This window comes from Spinacia oleracea, chromosome 4 (genome assembly GCF_020520425.1).
Source record: "Spinacia oleracea cultivar Varoflay chromosome 4, BTI_SOV_V1, whole genome shotgun sequence".
Taxonomy (NCBI): domain Eukaryota; kingdom Viridiplantae; phylum Streptophyta; class Magnoliopsida; order Caryophyllales; family Amaranthaceae; genus Spinacia; species Spinacia oleracea.
The window spans coordinates 176,536,959-176,553,634 of record NC_079490.1 but is presented as its reverse complement, the minus strand read 5'-3'; the positions used below and the strand labels follow the sequence as shown (position 1 = coordinate 176,553,634).

At 43.8% G+C, this 16,676-nt stretch overlaps 2 protein-coding genes across 8 annotated transcripts; one reads left to right on the top strand and one right to left on the bottom strand.

Moving 5' to 3' along the window:
• Positions 1 to 41: 41 nt before the first annotated feature.
• On the bottom strand, positions 42 to 5,103 carry LOC110789324 (uncharacterized). 5 transcript variants are annotated; one of them, XR_002533566.2, is made up of 5 exons: positions 4,752 to 5,100; positions 2,458 to 3,985; positions 788 to 915; positions 538 to 669; positions 42 to 446 (listed from the first exon to the last, which is right to left on the bottom strand). XR_002533566.2 is itself a non-coding variant. In XM_021993982.2 (4 exons), the coding sequence occupies exons 2-4, from the start codon at positions 3,754 to 3,756 to the stop codon at positions 279 to 281; spliced, it is 306 nt and encodes a 101-aa protein (XP_021849674.1). In that variant the 5' UTR covers positions 3,757 to 3,985; positions 4,752 to 5,091; the 3' UTR covers positions 42 to 278. The 5 variants fall into 5 exon arrangements, 2 of the variants coding, with proteins under 2 accessions (XP_021849674.1, XP_021849675.1); XR_002533567.2 differs by having other exon boundaries at positions 3,751 to 3,985; positions 4,752 to 5,091; XR_002533565.2 differs by having other exon boundaries at positions 788 to 3,985; positions 4,752 to 5,103.
• A 1,323-nt stretch (positions 5,104 to 6,426) lies between these two features.
• Positions 6,427 to 10,847, top strand: LOC130472341 (uncharacterized). Of its 3 annotated transcripts, none has more exons than XM_056843019.1 (4): positions 6,427 to 7,002; positions 8,301 to 8,416; positions 9,263 to 9,859; positions 9,933 to 10,847. In XM_056843019.1, exons 2-4 carry the CDS (start codon positions 8,309 to 8,311, stop codon positions 10,524 to 10,526), a joined length of 1,299 nt encoding a protein of 432 aa, XP_056698997.1. In that variant the 5' UTR covers positions 6,427 to 7,002; positions 8,301 to 8,308; the 3' UTR covers positions 10,527 to 10,847. The 3 variants fall into 3 exon arrangements, with proteins under 3 accessions (XP_056698997.1, XP_056698996.1, XP_056698995.1); XM_056843018.1 differs by lacking the exon at positions 6,427 to 7,002 and having other exon boundaries at positions 7,572 to 8,416; positions 9,263 to 9,572; positions 9,669 to 9,859; XM_056843017.1 differs by lacking the exon at positions 6,427 to 7,002 and having other exon boundaries at positions 7,572 to 8,416.
• Positions 10,848 to 16,676: the final 5,829 nt, after the last annotated feature.

Sequence of the window (16,676 nt, the reverse complement as noted above, 5' to 3'; positions counted from 1 at the left end):
TGGCAAAGAAAGTAGAAAAAAATGATACAAAATAAGCGCTATGAAACAAGAAAAATACGGATTTATACATTCAAACTGGAGTAAAAATATTCAAAAAAAATATTGATAGAGTATGAAGATTCATGAGCTAAAAGGTTAACAAAAGCCCTAATGAATGGTTGAACACTGTCTTGAGTCTCAACTTAGGTCATACTACAGTTACATTAACTTGGCAAACGACAGAGGATCTGGAAAGACTCAGTAACTTCTGAAAAATAGGTGTCTGTATTTCTCCGGAATCATCCATAATTCCAATTTTCACCTACTTCAAAAGCTGGTGCAGCCTTCAAAATATAAGATAACACGTCGATTTCATCTTCTTCGCCACAAAATTGATGGATATCCACACTTTCAAGGCATGGGAGATGCTCGGGTACAAATTTAAGATTGCGCTTGAGTCCCCAGAGCTGTTGAATAAAAGGCACACCCTCAAAGACACAAACTTGAGCAAGAAAATTTATGAATAGGAAGAAAGTACATTAATGCAGTTGTGCTTACCTGAATCTCTACGATCAAAGATTTCAAGCTGGGAGCATAATTTAATAGTCTAAATGTAACTTCATCCATACGTTTGTGATGTAAACAAGTCAAGTTTCGAAACACCGGTAGCTTCTTTTCCTTCGTGAAGTTCTGCAGAAAGATGAACAATTATCTATATATCAGCAGAAACTTATCAATCTTTTGCTCTTTTCCCTCAAGTAAGTGGCGCAAATACCATCATATTGAAAGGATATGGCAAGAGCTTTACCTTACTCTAAATCCCAAATACAACACTTTTACCCCATAAATGTAACTTAGAAGCTTTAGTGCACAATGACCATGATCAACATCATCGAGATTTGCTCCATTGAGTAGGTTCATATCCTCAATATCAAACTGTGACAATTTACCATGGACACAAAGGAACATGAGCTTTGGTGTTTTAATGACAAAGGACGCCCCAAGGAGTTTTTTTTTTTTTTTTTTTCCAGTAACTTTAGCATCAATGACTCTATATAAAAGGTAGTAGTTAAGCCCTTACATTCTACAATCCTCGGCACTCTAAGAAGTAAGAACATGACAACTGGATAACAACTTTCTCATAAATTCATTATCAGCAAACCTTAGGTACTTGAGGCGGATGGTCTCAAGTTTTGGAAAATGCAAAGACATTGAGGCATTGATAGTTAAGTGGCCCTTGAGTTTTAAAATCACAAGTTCCCCACCACAAGAATCCGTGGAGGCAGACAAAAACGCAACTTTGACTTCCAAAGAAGGTAGATGTTGAGCTCACGAATTTCACGCCTTGCTGCAACATTCAGCCATGAATTGACATAGAAGGCATCTACATCATATAGGTCTATGAAAAATCGTTGTAAACGGGATACAACATTATGAACATGAACTTTATCCACAAAGCTCTTGAAACAAATCTTTTGCTCCAAAATTAGTGATTTATATGACTTAAAATGATCAGGCATCTCAGTGAAGTCCAATACGGGAACTTTGGTCCACACATACCTCCATTTATTTGACAATATGTTAGTCCTAACAAACAGACTTTGTGGGGAGAAAACATAGTATAAGATAAAGGATTGTGTCTGGTAGGTTACTGATGTTGTCTATATCATTCCTAAGACGAATTTGGTTGCCTGGGATAGACATTGAAACCTTGCATGAAAACAAAAGTTAGAGAAACATAGATGAAGTCAATATTATACTCAAAGGCATAACAATGTGTAAAAATATGTTGTTGGAAGTCTTGGGACTCAAATAAAGCAATAAAAATTTCCCGATACACGAGAAATATGACAAGACAAACCAAACTTACAACAACTAAACAAATCAACTCCATTAAAAGAGTATTGATTGCAAGAGCGAGATTTATTGTTATGGTATGGAAATATGGAATTAGTAATTAAATGAATATAGGAGTTGGATAGCCAATAACATGTTCTTGGAGTTGAAACATGAACATCTTACCGGCCTCTAGGACACTCACCATTTTGATTAAAAACACTTATGGTTTAAGTCTTGAACAAGATCAAAACCAAATAAAATTCAAATCAAGCAAGGGAAACCAAACGGAATCCACATCTTACAATGGAAGGAAAAACAATGCAATTACGAGTTAAATTCACAATCTATGACACTAGAGAAGAAAGAAGAAGAAAAATCAACACTTTCAGACATTAAATCAACAAACATCTCACTTTTCTAGACTAAATGTTAACCATTTCTGGAAACAAAAAAAATTCAAAAATTTGGGGGGAAATAATTAACAGGTAAATTTCAAGGTTTTTCAATTTTCACTGATAGTGAACAAAGTATCACACAAACCGTCAATTGAAGGCTAAATAACTAGTACAGTTCCGTAATTAAGTTAGAACATAATTAATATTTTGTATAACTACTAAAATGAGGGAATAGTAAACTTACCGGAAACAAAAAAAAGTTCAAAATAAACTCTAAATGAGGGGAATGTACTACATCCGGGTTGAATTTGGTCGTTCTCCTTCTTCACCTCATCACATGTTGTTAGGAATTAAACACAACTTAGTTAAGTCGACAAGAATACGAAACGGACTTGGAGTAAAATATAAGCTTGTGGTACAAACCACATCAAACAATGATGTTAGGAATCACGGTGGACTTGATAAGAATTATGAGAATCTTATTCACGTTGGACTCTTAAATCTTGTTTGGTTTAATATCTTATTTCCTAGTTTAATTAGAATTGTAATTAGGAAACTAGATATATTTTGGTATGTAACAATCTCTAGAACTATTTAGACTTGGAGAGCAAGTATAATTCTAGTAGATGTAGGTTTCTAGTTTAGCCTATAAAAGGGGGTTTAGGCCTAGCTAGAAGAAGAGGAAAAATACATTGGTGAGACGAATCATCAATTAAGGGGTTATTGTATTATTTTGCAGGAACTTAATAATACGATAATATTTGAGGGGAGGAAATCTAAATTTCCTCACAAACACCTGTGTCTTTTATTATTGTTTTTGCTATTTGTTCTACACAATATTTACAAGGTTTGTTCCCAAATCATTTGTTGCACGTATTTGGTTATAAAACTTGTGTTACGTGTGCCTCGAATCCTCCTTGAAGGATGTTTGAGTTATTATAATGAAATGACTGGCTTGAAATAGACATATCTCATGATATAATCATTAGATTGAGTTGATTCAAGTCGGAGGTGAAAGCTTTGTTCAATAGCTTTCTAACGCATTGTCATAAGCTCATTTTGGATGAGAAACGATGGAGTTATGACTATTTTATGAGAAACTGTCATAAAGCAGGGAGGTCCGGCCAAACATGTTTGAGGTTCGAACAAACCTTTCAGAAGTTCGGATGAACCCTTTGATTGTTCGACCGAACAAGAAAAGAGAGTATCTTGGAGATTTTGGAGGTTAGGCCAAACTTTTTTGAAGTTCGACCAAACTTGTTGGAAGTTCGGTCGAACCCTTTGATGGTTCGACCGAACAAGAAAAGAGTCAGTAGCTTGGAGATTCGGGAAGTTTGGCCGAACTTTGGTTAGGTTCGGCCAAACTTGACCTTGGTTCGACCGAACCCTGTGGGTGAATTGTTTTCTTCTGCCCCAAGCTTCAATCGACGTGACATTTTCTTGTCCCTTAGATTGTTTTGATGTCTAACACTATAAATACCAAATGTAATGTTAACAACAAGAGTGTCGTGAACTGGTTTGAGATTGATCCACTTACCATCATATTTTACTTGTAGTCCACCCACTTGATCCCAGGATCTGTATGTGAAGCAATCCCAATTTTTTTTTTAGGCTCTTGACAATATGGATAATACTGGTCGACCATAGTTCTCCTTCCTAAATAGGACTTCCCAGCCAAATTGTTAGGACTTTGTCCCATCCCTTTAGACAACAATCCCATGAGTTTTTCTCCAAGATGCGTCACTTCCTTATCCCACTCTATCACCTCAGTCCTGCAGAAAACCAGCACTATTCTTGCTTAAAGTATGTCTACTCATGTAATAATAATTTATGCTGACAAAAATCAAAGACCAGTTCAATTGCATAGAGTTTTAGGTAAGACTTATAAAGGAGCTATCATGTAAATGTATATTTTCTCAGATGGAAATTCTGTTTTATGTCAAAGTAAAACCAAATCTTGTTTTAATCTTCACCATCATTACAAACTGACAATAACTTTTGCGGTGCTTCCTCCTCTCCTCCTTAAGTGAGATAACAATATTACTCTTTTTGTTTTCTTTTTTTAAATTTAAAATTTGGACCATATCACTGTCATCACTTCCAAATCGTTGTTAAATAGAGTTGGAGAGAGAAAAATCGAAAATACCATTAAAACAAATCTACCGTTTCTGTCACTACCTCTTCTGTCTTATTTATTACGAGCACTCTGTAGTTTGTACTCAACCAAGAACAATGGCTCCTCCTTCTTTTTTCTCTATCAGCCCTTCTCTTCCTCCTTGCTCACACCTCTTCACTCTTGTAATCTTCTTTTTATTTTCTTTATTTTCTATATTATTGCTTTTGTATTCAGAATTCGAATTTTGAATCAATTCATCAAATTAATTGATATTACAACCTATATTCACATCACATATACTAATGGAGTCCACATGCTAACCGGCTCCTCCGAAACCAACCAAAAATCCACCACTACCGCCAACCAAATCCACCGCAATTAACAATTAAAAGGGCGAACTTATTGAGAAAGAAAGAACAAACCAGTCAATTTTGAGAGTTTGGTATTTTCTTGAGTTGCACAGATTAGTGTCCTTGTTGTTCTTGTTAACTTGTTGTTTTTTTCCTCCCTCCTCCGATCTGATTGATGGCGGAATGCAGCTGATTTGGTGGAGCGTCGCCGCTTCCTTCTTTTCCTCCTACTGTTCTGCTCGACCACAAGAGAGGGTGCGATGAAGGCTGAAGTTCATGGTTCTTGAGAGGAGAGAGGAGTAGAATGAAAGAAGAGAGGGGCATGAGAATTCTGGGTTGGTAATTTATGGGTTGACGAAGGCGGGTTTGGTGAATGAGGGTAGAAACGCCATTAATTGCAGATAACGGCTTAAACGTGGCAGGTAAAGAAATCTTCGACCGACAAGATAACATGAAAAGCTGAGGATGTCTAAACCACAAGTGGCTTGTGTCTATATGGACACAAGCGGGGGTAAAATAGTAATTCCATATACATTTTCTAGCTGTCCCCATGTTGCTGACTTGGACTCCGTTAACGGGATTTCAAGATGTAAAAAAAGCTTTTCTTCTTTTTTGTGAAACATCAAACTTCAGAGATTTCTCTCTCCTCCCCAAGTCCTCACCATTGTTGACTCTTCTACTGAGCTCTCATCTCCCACAACACTTCTCCTCTCAACCGTCCAAAATTATGTGCACAAGAACTCATCTTCATTAACAATTGTAAGTTTATCTCTATTTTGTAAACAATTAATTTCATGATTTTACTCTAATTCCACTTTTTTATGAAAATAGTTAAATTTTTTGTTTATAAGTATTTTTCTTTACAACTCATCTACATTAACCATTGTTGATAGCTCGAAAATTCTAGGTATGGATCTTTTCAAGGTTAGGTTTAGGTTTAGGGTTTTCAATTTGTGAATTTAGGGCTAAAAGAACTATAATTGTTTTGAATTTATGGGTAATTTTGAATTTTGGTTGTGTGATTAAGATCTCCCTCATTGTTGATTATGAATTGTAGTTCATTTAGGGCTAAATTCACCGGTCAGAATTTAAGAATGCTCTGCTCCGCTTTGATTTGCTTATGTGTTGGTACTGAAACGTTATGTATTAGTTCTATATAATGTTGTATTGGTATTGAAATTATGTGAAAAAACATGGATCTGATTTTGTAAAATATTGATAATGGTTGCTTTGCTTATGTATTGGTATTGAAATGTTATATATCAGTACTATATAATGTTGTATTGGTATTGAATATGTGCGAAAAACATGGACTTGATTTTGTAAAATATTGCTAATGATTGTTTTTACAGCATTATACAAGAAATAATGAGTAATTATCTTCTAAAGATGAGAGTGACGGTTCCTTCTACTCCCCGGATGCCCATGATGACACTTCTTGTGGTGGTTGTTGTGGGGTTTTTCCGGTGAGATACCTGGGAGGTTTCTTGGTAACTTTTACAGATTAAACAAGATTGTATTTTTATAGAGAGAGAAAGTAGAGAGAAGGCAGAGCAGCAATTGCTCTAGAATGTATTGATTGTGTCCCTTTTTTCTAGGGAAGTGGGAATATTTATAGTACTAGGTTTTTGGGGGAATGACCTAATATTCCCCTTACATGATTGGCTGGGGAATGGGAGGAGGACACGTGTCCTTTCTCCTTACAATTCTCTGGCCTCTTTTGGCAATAGTGGGCTGTTTGGGCCTATTGTGCTTAGTCATTCACTTGGGATACATACTAATTAAGCCCCTTTCCAGGTATAGGTTTTATACATACATTTATACACACTTAAATACATACATTGTAGATACCTAGATTAATACTCATGCCTCGGAGTAGACTTCGTATGATTTCTGCTTAGGGGGCGCAATACGTGCCATGTGTCACGTCCTCATTGGTACACGAAGGCACGGTAATTTTGCCCACAACATTTGCCCCTCAAGAAGGGCATTTCTGGAAACACATTCCGGGTATCGCTTCTTGACTCTTGTTTTGCATCTTCATCTTTGGGTCAGGTGTTGAGATGGTGACACGTGTCACCTTTCTCCATTTTGCCCCTCCCTATATATAGAGGTGAGGGGGGTAAATTTCATTTTTTACATTTCATTTTCACAGAGCTTTCATAGGCGATTTCCGGCGTGTTCCTACCACCATCAGGCGATTTCCGGCCACCACGAGACTCATCCTTTTCCTCGTCACACTCATCCTGTTCTTCGTGAAATTCATCCCGTTCTTCGCGATACTCATCCTGTTCTTCACCAAGTACTTCGCAGATCTTTCAAGGTTAGTTTTCGCCATTTTTGTTATCCTCTTGACATTTTTCTCTTTGTTAGCGGCCGACCTCTTAGTACTAGGTAAGGGTTTAAAGGTTTTATTTAAGATTTTTCCGCCGTTCATCTTTTGTCGGGGCGGACGTCCAATCGCGTCTTTTTCTTCATTGTTGGTCACCCCTAAGCCGTGCTTCGTTCACTATGCAGAAGGCATGGCTAGAACCAAGCAAACGGCAGATCCGACGCGCCTGCGCTTGCGGGAAGAAGCATCGACACCTCCTAGGGAGAGATATTCTTCCACCGCCTCGGCAGTCGACGAAGAATTTGCCGAACTCTTTCAAGAGATCGACGAGTACGTCGAGGCGGGGGAGCAGGCGGCAAGCTCGTCGGAGGGTACAGCGAGCCAGGCAGTGGGGGAGCCAAGCGTCGCTCCATTGTCATCGGCCGCCGAGGAACAAGAAGCTGCTCCCCAGCTTATTAGGCCCAGAGGACGGGAGGAGGCCCAATTGCTTCCGTCAGAGATTCACCCAGACGTGGGCTGGATGCGGTGGCTAGACAGGCACGGAGCCAAGATGAGGGATGACCTCTGCGTGGGGGAAGGGTACCAAATGCGCGTGCCGGCCGGTCTGGACTCGACCGTCAGCCTGCTTGCCGAGGGAGAATTCCCTGTGTATGCCGCGTCAATCAAACTCGGCATGAGATTCCCTCCACACCCCTTCGTTGTGGAGGTGTTAGATGGTTTCAATATTGGGGTGGCCCAGCTGACCCCCAACTCATGGGCGGATATCTTTGGCTACATTGCCAAATGTGCACTGAACGACGTGGAGCCGTCCTTCAACGCCTTTCTGCATCTGGTCTCCCTCTCTCGTTCCCCCAGTGCCGCCAAAGGGTGGTTTAATCTGAGCAGCCGTGGTACCTACCAGACAGTGGTCGGCAAGCTCAGCAAGTGGCATATGTGGAGGAAGAGGTGGGTCGTGTTTTACACTGACGACCAGGAGATGTATGAGAGAATGAGCCGTTGGAACTGTGACGCCAACTTCATGGATCGTGACGAGCCCCTTCCCCCCCTTACTGCCGAAGAGTGGGATCAGATAATGGTCCTGTTCAGGGCCAACACTTACCACTTAACAGTGGATAAGAGTTTCCATGTGCCGGCCGAGTGGTTGCCGCACATTAGCCAGTTTCGGAACGAGGCCTTTCTAGCGGCCGTAGGCTTAGGATATTCCATGACTCGAGGTTGTATGCCAATTTATGTGCCGTTCCGCGTTGGTCTATTCATTTTTTCTAACTTTGGATTTCTTTTGTTCACAGAGGAAGGAATGAGCAAGCTATCGGCGGCGGATATTGGGAAGGGCGATATGACCGATTGGATGGCGGACATCTATGAGGCCAAGATGCAGAAAGCCAAGGCCGAGTTGGAGGAGAAGGTGAGTATTCCCTTAGGTTGTTGTTTTTTGCAAGTTAAACTTCTCCCGTCCAGCGTCTACAGTGGACGACTTTTTAGTGACGAGCCGATATCCTGATATCTGACCCGTGTTTGCTAAGGTAGGCCTCGTCACTTTTTATTGACGGGCCCCTTAGTTAGTGTTTTTTCAAGTGACTCGTGATTGATAGGGTACGCCTCGTCATTTTTGGGACGGGCGTCCTTTTTAATGACGAGCCACTTTTCTGCGATTGACTTGCACTTGATAAGGTACGCCTCGTCATTTTTAAGACGGGCGTCCTTTTTAATGGCGAGCCACTATTTATTGAGTGACTTGTGATTGATAAGGTACGCCTCGTCATTTTTAAGACGGGCGTCCTTTTTAATGACGAGCCACTATCTTGTGAGTGACTTGTGATTGATAAGGTACGCCTCGTCATTTTTAAGACGGGCGTCCTTTTTAATGACGAGCCACTATCTTGTGAGTGACTTGTGATTGATAAGGTACGCCTCGTCATTTTTAAAACGGGCGTCCTTTTTAATGACGAGCCCCTATCTTGTGAGTGACTTGTGATTGATAAGGTACGCCTCGTCATTTTTAAGACGGGCGTCCTTTTTAATGACGAGCCACTATCTTGTGAGTGACTTGTGATTGATGAGGTACGCCTCGTCATTTTTAAGACGGGCGTCCTTTTAAATGACGAGCCACTATCTTGTGAGTGACTTGTGATTGATGAGGTACGCCTCGTCATTTTTGAGATGGGCGTCCTTTTTAATGACGAGCCACTACATGGTGAGTGACTTGCGATAGATGACGAGGCCTAATATTTGACTGTCCTTTCTTTTTTAGCAAGCTAAGGACGCGGCTAGGGCGTCAGGGAAGAAGAAGGGGACGACTCTGTCCCAGCTGAAGAAGAGAGCTGTGCCGGCTGGCTCGGAGACTCCGAGTACCTTCAAGAAGCCAAAACCCCTACCTCGCCGTCTCGTGAAGAAAGACGAGTCGAAGGTTGCTGAGGGGGGATGCCCTGATGACGAAGAGATGGGCGTGGACAAGCCGTCTCTGGTGGTGGACTTGGTGGAGGACCCTCTTTCGGGAATCCCGGCCGACGTCCGCTCTCAGATACCGGCGGAGGTGGCCCGCCGAGCTAGGTCTTCGGGCGGTAAGTATTATTCGAACGTCGTTCAGACGTATCGAGCCTCCTCTGGCAGTTCTTCTTACTCTCCGCGTCATCCTAAGGCCATTGTTTTTCCTATAGCCAAAGACAAAGGGAAGGATGCAGCTGCTGCCGAGGATGAGAACGTACCTGCTACTCCCCACTATTCGTCAAAGGATAGGGTGGCTATATGCCGCAAGGTTTTTAAGGCCGTCCCCGCAGAGTATGTTGCTTCTCTTCCTGGCCGCAAGACTGACGCCCAGTTTGGTGCGATCCAGGCCACTCTTCTCGACGTAAGTCTATTTCCAACTTGCTTGTACTTGTCTTCCCTTTGAGTCATTTACTAATATGTAGCTTCTTCTGCAGTTGTTCTGCCGCATGGAATTCTGCAAGAGCTGGAAGACCCGCACTGCTGAGGAGCTCAAAGCTCAGGTGGCTGAGTCCACCCACCATGGTGACTATGCGTTCAAGTCCATTGAAGAGGTCCGCCTGCAGATGCAGACGACCATAGACCTTCAAGCGAAGGAGGTGGCTGCGTTGAGATCTGACAAGGCCGAGCTGCTTAAGAAGATCTTGGCGCAGGACAAGGACATGGTGGCAATGGTCGAGGAGGCCAAGACAGCGGCGGCGGAAATACGGGCGCTTCAGGACCAGTTGCGGGAGTACCCTCAGGTCAAAGAGGCGGCTGAGGAAGCCGAGCATCTTCGTGGGGAGCTAGAGACGGCCAGATCGCAAGTTCGCACCTTGCGTGAGCGTCTTCTGGAATCCTATGATCAGGGGGAACAAGCGACCAAGGACGCTGTTAAGCACGCCTGGGAGAGCCACATGTCAGAGTATGATCTTGGGTGGTTCCAGCGGCGAATGGAGCACAGTGCCGCTGTGTTGGCTGCTGAACGTCTTGGTCAGCCGCCCCCTGAGTTTGTATCATCTGATGACGAGGACGATGCGGCCGCCCCCTGATTTGCTTCCTTTCCTATTTTTTTTTAAAAAAATTTTATTCAAGCGTTCCCGTGCCTAAGGGCAAAAACAATTATGTTGTAAAGTTTTGGCGCTGATGGCGTCTGTATCATTGTGCCTGCTGAGCACACAACAATTCTCTTTCTTTTTCCTGGTCAGGAATTCTGAGCTACTTTCACACGCCTTTCTACGGGCGTTGTTTTATAAGTAAATAGGTTTTTTGATGTTTCTCCTATCTCGCATTTACTTGCTCTTCATAATTTGATTATTCCTTGATCAATAGGCTTAATAGGCTTAATCAATAGGTATGGTTGCCAAGGTGCATCCGAGTGTACCCTAAACCCTACTTTGGTCGTCACTTTCTTTGGCGAGCGTGTCTATAACGATATTGATTGGCGCAAGTCAATCAACAGGTATGATTGCCGCTAGACATGCTCGTCAAATGGACTGTACAGCCAAACGTTCGTGCCACCTAACTTTGAGCAAACAACCTTTGTTTCGAAGTTAATCGTGCCGCTGAACTTTTGAGCGGACAACCTTTGTTTCCAAGTGGTTGGTGCCGCTGGCAACTGAGCATGCGCTAGGCCCTACTTTGGTCGTCACTTTCTTTGGCGAGCGTGTCTATAACGATATTGATTGACGCAAGTCAATCAATAGGTATGATTGCCGCTAGACATGCTCGTCAAATGGACTGGCCGGCCAAACATTCGTGCCGCCGCGCTTTTTAGCAAGCAACCTTCGTTTCGAAGTTAATCGTGCCGCTGAACTTTTGAGCGGACAACCTTTATTTCCAAGTGGTTGGTGCCGCTGGCAACTGAGCATGCGCTAGGCCCTACTTTGGTCGTCACTTTCTTTGGCGAGCGTGTCTATAACGATATTGATTGACGCAAGTCAATCAATAGGTATGATTGCCGCTAGACATGCTCGTCAAATGGACTGGCCGGCCAAACATGCGTGCCGCCGCGCTTTTTAGCAAACACCCTATGTTTCAAAGTTTGTTCATGCCGCTGGGCTTTTGAGCGAACAACCTATGTTTCAAAGTTGTTCATGCCGCTGGGCTTTTGAGCGAACAACCTATGTTTCAAAGTTTGTTCATGCCGCTGGGCTTTTGAGCGAACAACCTATGTTTCAAAGTTGTTCATGCCGCTGGGCTTTTGAGCGAACAACCTATGTTTCAAAGTTGTGAGTGCCGCTGGCACGTATTATGCTGTACTGGTCGGCCAGCGGCTTGCTTATATTAGGAGGGGAGTTGGATAGGTGATCAGCCTACAACTTGGTGCTAATCTGGGCCACTTATTAGGCTTCAAACAATTAGTCTTGCTGAGTTTTTGCTAATCTGGGCCACTTCTCAGGCCGTCATACAATTAGGCTTTGGTTATGCATTGGAGTGTATATGTTTATATTCATTGTGCGAACAATAAATATTACGAAACAAATAGAGTAGTATTATTTATAACTTTGCAAGGCGAATTTAGCCGGTTACAAAAGTAATTACTACCCTACTATGACCATTAGAGGCCGCCCCTTGGGCAATGGATCGTGGTAAGTAAGACAAGGCTTAGCACATATCTAGAAGAAATATTTCTTGAGGTTGTCGGCATTCCAAGTGCGTGAAATAGGGCGGCCTTGCATGTCTTGAATGCGGTAGGTTCCATCTCTAACTTCATCATAGATCTCGTAAGGTCCCTCCCAAGTGGGCGTCAGCTTACCTTGTTCATTTGCTCGTCCTGTGGACTCCATTTTTCTGAGGACAAAATCTCCCACTTTGAGCACTCTATTAGAGACTCTCTTGTTGTATTCTCTTGCCATCCTTATCTTGTACAGCTGTTGTCTGAGCGCTGCATTTCCTCTAACCTCGGGCAGAAAGTCCAAGGCTGCTTTCATTGTCTCCCAGTTAGCATTTTCGTCATACAACATGACTCTCAACGTTGGCTCACACATTTCTATGGGTAGGACAGCCTCGGCGCCATAGGCTAGCAAGAAGGGTGTTTCACCGGTTGAATTCTTAGCCGTGGTGCGGATGGACCATAAGACATTTGGCAGCTCATCAGCCCATAGACCTTTGGCTTCGTCAAGCTTCTTTTTAATTCCTTCAGAGATAATTTTGTTGAACGCCTCAACCTGACCATTGGCTTGGGGTCGTCCGACTGATGCAAAACAGGTGTGTATGCCGTGATCTGCCAGCCACTCTTTCAGCTTAGGCGTCTCAAACTGGGGCCCATTATCGAAGACGATAGCCTGTGGAATCCCAAAGCGAGTCATGATGTTCTTCCAAATGAATGCTCTCACATCAGCAGTTTTTATGTTTTTGAGCGCTTCTGCCTCCACCCATTTGGTGAAGTAATCTACGGCAACGATGACATAACGCCTTCCTCCTGGTGCGGTCGTGAATGGGCCTAGGAGATCCATCCCCCATTTAGCAAATGGAATTGGGCTTATAATGGGCGTCAGAACTCGTGCCGGTTGATGTATTAGGTGAGAAAAACGCTGACATTTGTCACACTTCTTGACCAGTGAGATTGCGTCCTCCTTAAGGGTCGGCCAGTAATAGCCGGTTCGAAGTGCCTTTTCAGCCAAAGCCCTTCCACCAATATGCGAGCTGCACAACCCCTGATGAAGGTCTTCTAAAATTTCCTGCCCCTTCTCAGGTGTTACACATCTTAACAAAGGACGGGAGTAGGCCTTTTTGTAGAGGGTGCCGTTCCACATTTCAAACCAAGAACATTTCTTTTGAAGTTTTGCCGCTTCCCTTGAGTCTTCGGGCAAGACTCCATTCATTTTGAAGTTTACTATGTCATCCATCCATGTGGACGTTCTGTCAAGAGTTTCTACTTCCATTTGCTCAACACTTTTGTGCTCTTTTACCTCCCAGAACACGTGCCGAGGGGTATCACAAGACGCGGAACTTGCCAACTTTGACAGGGCATCAGCTTGGTTATTTTCCGAGCGAGGGACTTGCCTTACTTCAAAGCTTTTCAGTGGCTCTACTTCCTGATGGACGGCCTGCATGTATTTGACCATAGTCGGATCCCTAGCTTCGTAGGTCCCATTAACTTGGCTCACAATCAGTTGGGAGTCAGATAGTGCTACAATCTCCTCGGCGCCTGCCGCCTTACACATTTTAATGCCACAAAGCAGGGCTTCATATTCGGCTTCATTATTTGACGCCTGGAAGTTAAATCGCATAGCATATTCAAAAGTATCTCCTTCTGGGGAGTGACAGATTATCCCTGCTCCACATCCATTCTGTGTGGATGAGCCGTCTACATACACTGTCCACACTGTGCTTGTATTCTTGGCAAAGTCTGGCCTCGTCATTTCAACAATGAAGTCGGCACATGCCTGCCCCTTGACAGCTTTCCTCGGCTCATAGGTGATATCAAAGGCGTTCAGCTCTATTGCCCAATTCAGCATTCGTCCTGACGCCTCCAGCTTTGTGAAGGGTAGTTTGAGCGGCTGATCGGTGTAGATCACTATTTTGTGAGCTAAGAAATAAGGACGGAGCTTTTTGCTGGCCATGAACAGAGCTAAGCCAAACTTTTCCACTGTAGGATATCTAACTTCAGCATTTTGAAGAACATGACTGACAAAGTATACCGGCATCTGTATTCCCTCCCTCTCTGTCAGTAGAACGGCACTCAACGAGTGCTCGGACACGGCGAGATACATGTACAAAGTCTCTCCTAGCAAGGGACTAACAAGACGAGGCAAGGTGTGTAAGTGCTCCTTTAATCTGACCAATGCCGCCTCGGCCTCGTCCGACCATTCAAACTTGGCCTTCTTTCTGACAGATCTAAAAAAGTAGTGGCACTTGTCTCCAGCCCTGGAAAGGAATCTGCCCAGGGCGGCCAAGCAACCTGTGAGCCGCTGGACCTCCTTCACTGTCTTTGGTGAGCTCATATCAATTACTGCCTGGATTTTGTCTGGGTTGGCTTCAATTCCTCTTTCATCAATCAAGAAACCTAAGAATTTGCCTGCCGTCACCCCGAACACACACTTCTTAGGATTCAACCTCATGTTGTAAGCTCGAATAGTCTCAAATGTCTCTCTGAGATCAGTTATATGCGCCGCCCTCAGCTTACTTTTTACGATCATATCGTCAATGTAAGCTTCAATATTCCTGCCGAGCTGCTTAATGAACACAGTGTTAATAAGACGCTGAAAAGTGGCCGGTGCATTTTTTAACCCAAACGGCATCACCTTGTAGCAGTAAAGGCCTTGTTCAGTAACAAATGACGTTTTCTCCTGGTCGTCAGGCCACAACGGAATCTGGTGAAACCCTGAGTAGGCATCCATAAAGCTCATCATGGCATGCCCCGCTGTAGAGTCGACGAGCCGGTCAATCTTGGGCAATGGGAAACTGTCCTTTGGACATGCCCTATTGAGGTTGGTGTAATCAACACACATTCTCCAGGTACCATTAGGTTTTTTGACGAGGACCACATTAGCAACCCAGTCGGGGTACTGACTAGGCCTGACGAACCCAGCCTCCATCAACTTCTGTATTTCCGCGGCTGCCGCCTGATTTCTATCTTCCCCATGGTTCCTTTTCTTCTGACGAACCGGTTTAAAGTTTGGGTCCACATTCAGCTTATGGACGGCCACAGCAGGGTCAATACCCGGCATTTCGTCCACCGTGAAAGCAAAGATATCTTCAAATTCTCTCAAAAGGTGGACCAATTCTGCCGCCAGCGGGTTGTCAGGAGAAATCCCGATGGGCACTACTCTGTCAGGTTTGTCTGTGTTTAAAACCACATTGAAATGGGCCCCAACAGGCTCTGGGCGTCTCTCTTCCATGTGCCCTGCTGAGATAGTTAATGTTTCTTTGACGACCTTGGGTTGTGTGTCGCCACATTTTCGTTTGTTGCTCGACGTCCCTTTCTCTTCACCCGTCCCCCATGCTTCTGGACTCAAGGTGGTTAGGTAGCAATCTCTAGCTTGTTGCTGGTCACCATGTATAGTGCTGACGCTCCCATCGTCACAAATGATCTTAAGAAGCATCAGATGAGTCACAATGACAGCCTTTGCCCTGTTCAACGTGGGACGCCCCAAGATGATGTTATATGCCGTCAGATCTTTCACTATGAGAAAACGGACATCCATTTGCCGAGATTCCTTTTTATTTCCCATCCTCAGAGGAAGGGTAATTATGCCGACTGGGTGGATGACACTACCTCCGAAGCCTATAATGGGATAGTGGATTTTCTCAATTTTTGAGGGATCATGTTGCAGCCGATTCAAGCACTCTAGACTAATTATGTCCGACGAACTTCCTGTATCAACCAAAATACGCCTAACCCTTAGGTTAGCAACTTTTAACTCAATTACCAAAGGATCGTCATGCGGGGTGGAGATTTTCCCACGGTCGGCCTCGCCGATTTCAACTTTTGGAAACGGGTCAACTGTGGCCTTGCCGGACAGCATCACTTGTCCCAATCGCTTGGCATAATCCTTCTGGCCCCTCATGGTCGGCCCGCCGGCGGCCAATCCTCCTGAGATGACTGCCACGCACTCTGGGTCGGTACGATTCCCATCTTCCTCCGAGGGAGGGGATTTGTTTTTCTTGTAGAAGGGTTTGCCAGAACCTCCCGTGTTCCTGCTGATATAACTTTTTAAGAACCCCTTGGTGGCTAGGCCATCCAATGCCCTTTTCAAGCTCTTACATTCATTGGTGTCATGCCCAATGTCACTGTGAAAGTGACAGTACAGTTTGGGGTCCCTACTTTCTGGTGGTGACTTCATGGGAAATGGACGATCAATGTCATATTTGGACCCGACGTCCATCAGGATTGTGTACATGTCTGTGTTATACTCGAAACGCTCCCGATCATAAGTTCTGGGCCGTTTCTGACCTGCCGCTCCGGGGGCCCTGTCTGATTCTTTTGCAATAGCCCACGTCCCGTTAGGCCGGTTCTTCTTTTCAAATTTCTCCTTTTTTGCCGCTAGCTCGGCGTTATCACTTCCTCTGGGGTCTTTCGGGACGCTGCAAATCTCTGTTGCATGAATGAAGGCCTCCGCCTCATCCAGCACTTCTGCCATTGTTCGGACGCTTTTCTTTACCAGATCAAACTTGAAAGAGCCCTTTTTAAGCCCTCGAATGAAGTTATCGAATGCAACACCATCTGGCAAATCCGGAATTTGCCCTGCCTCTAG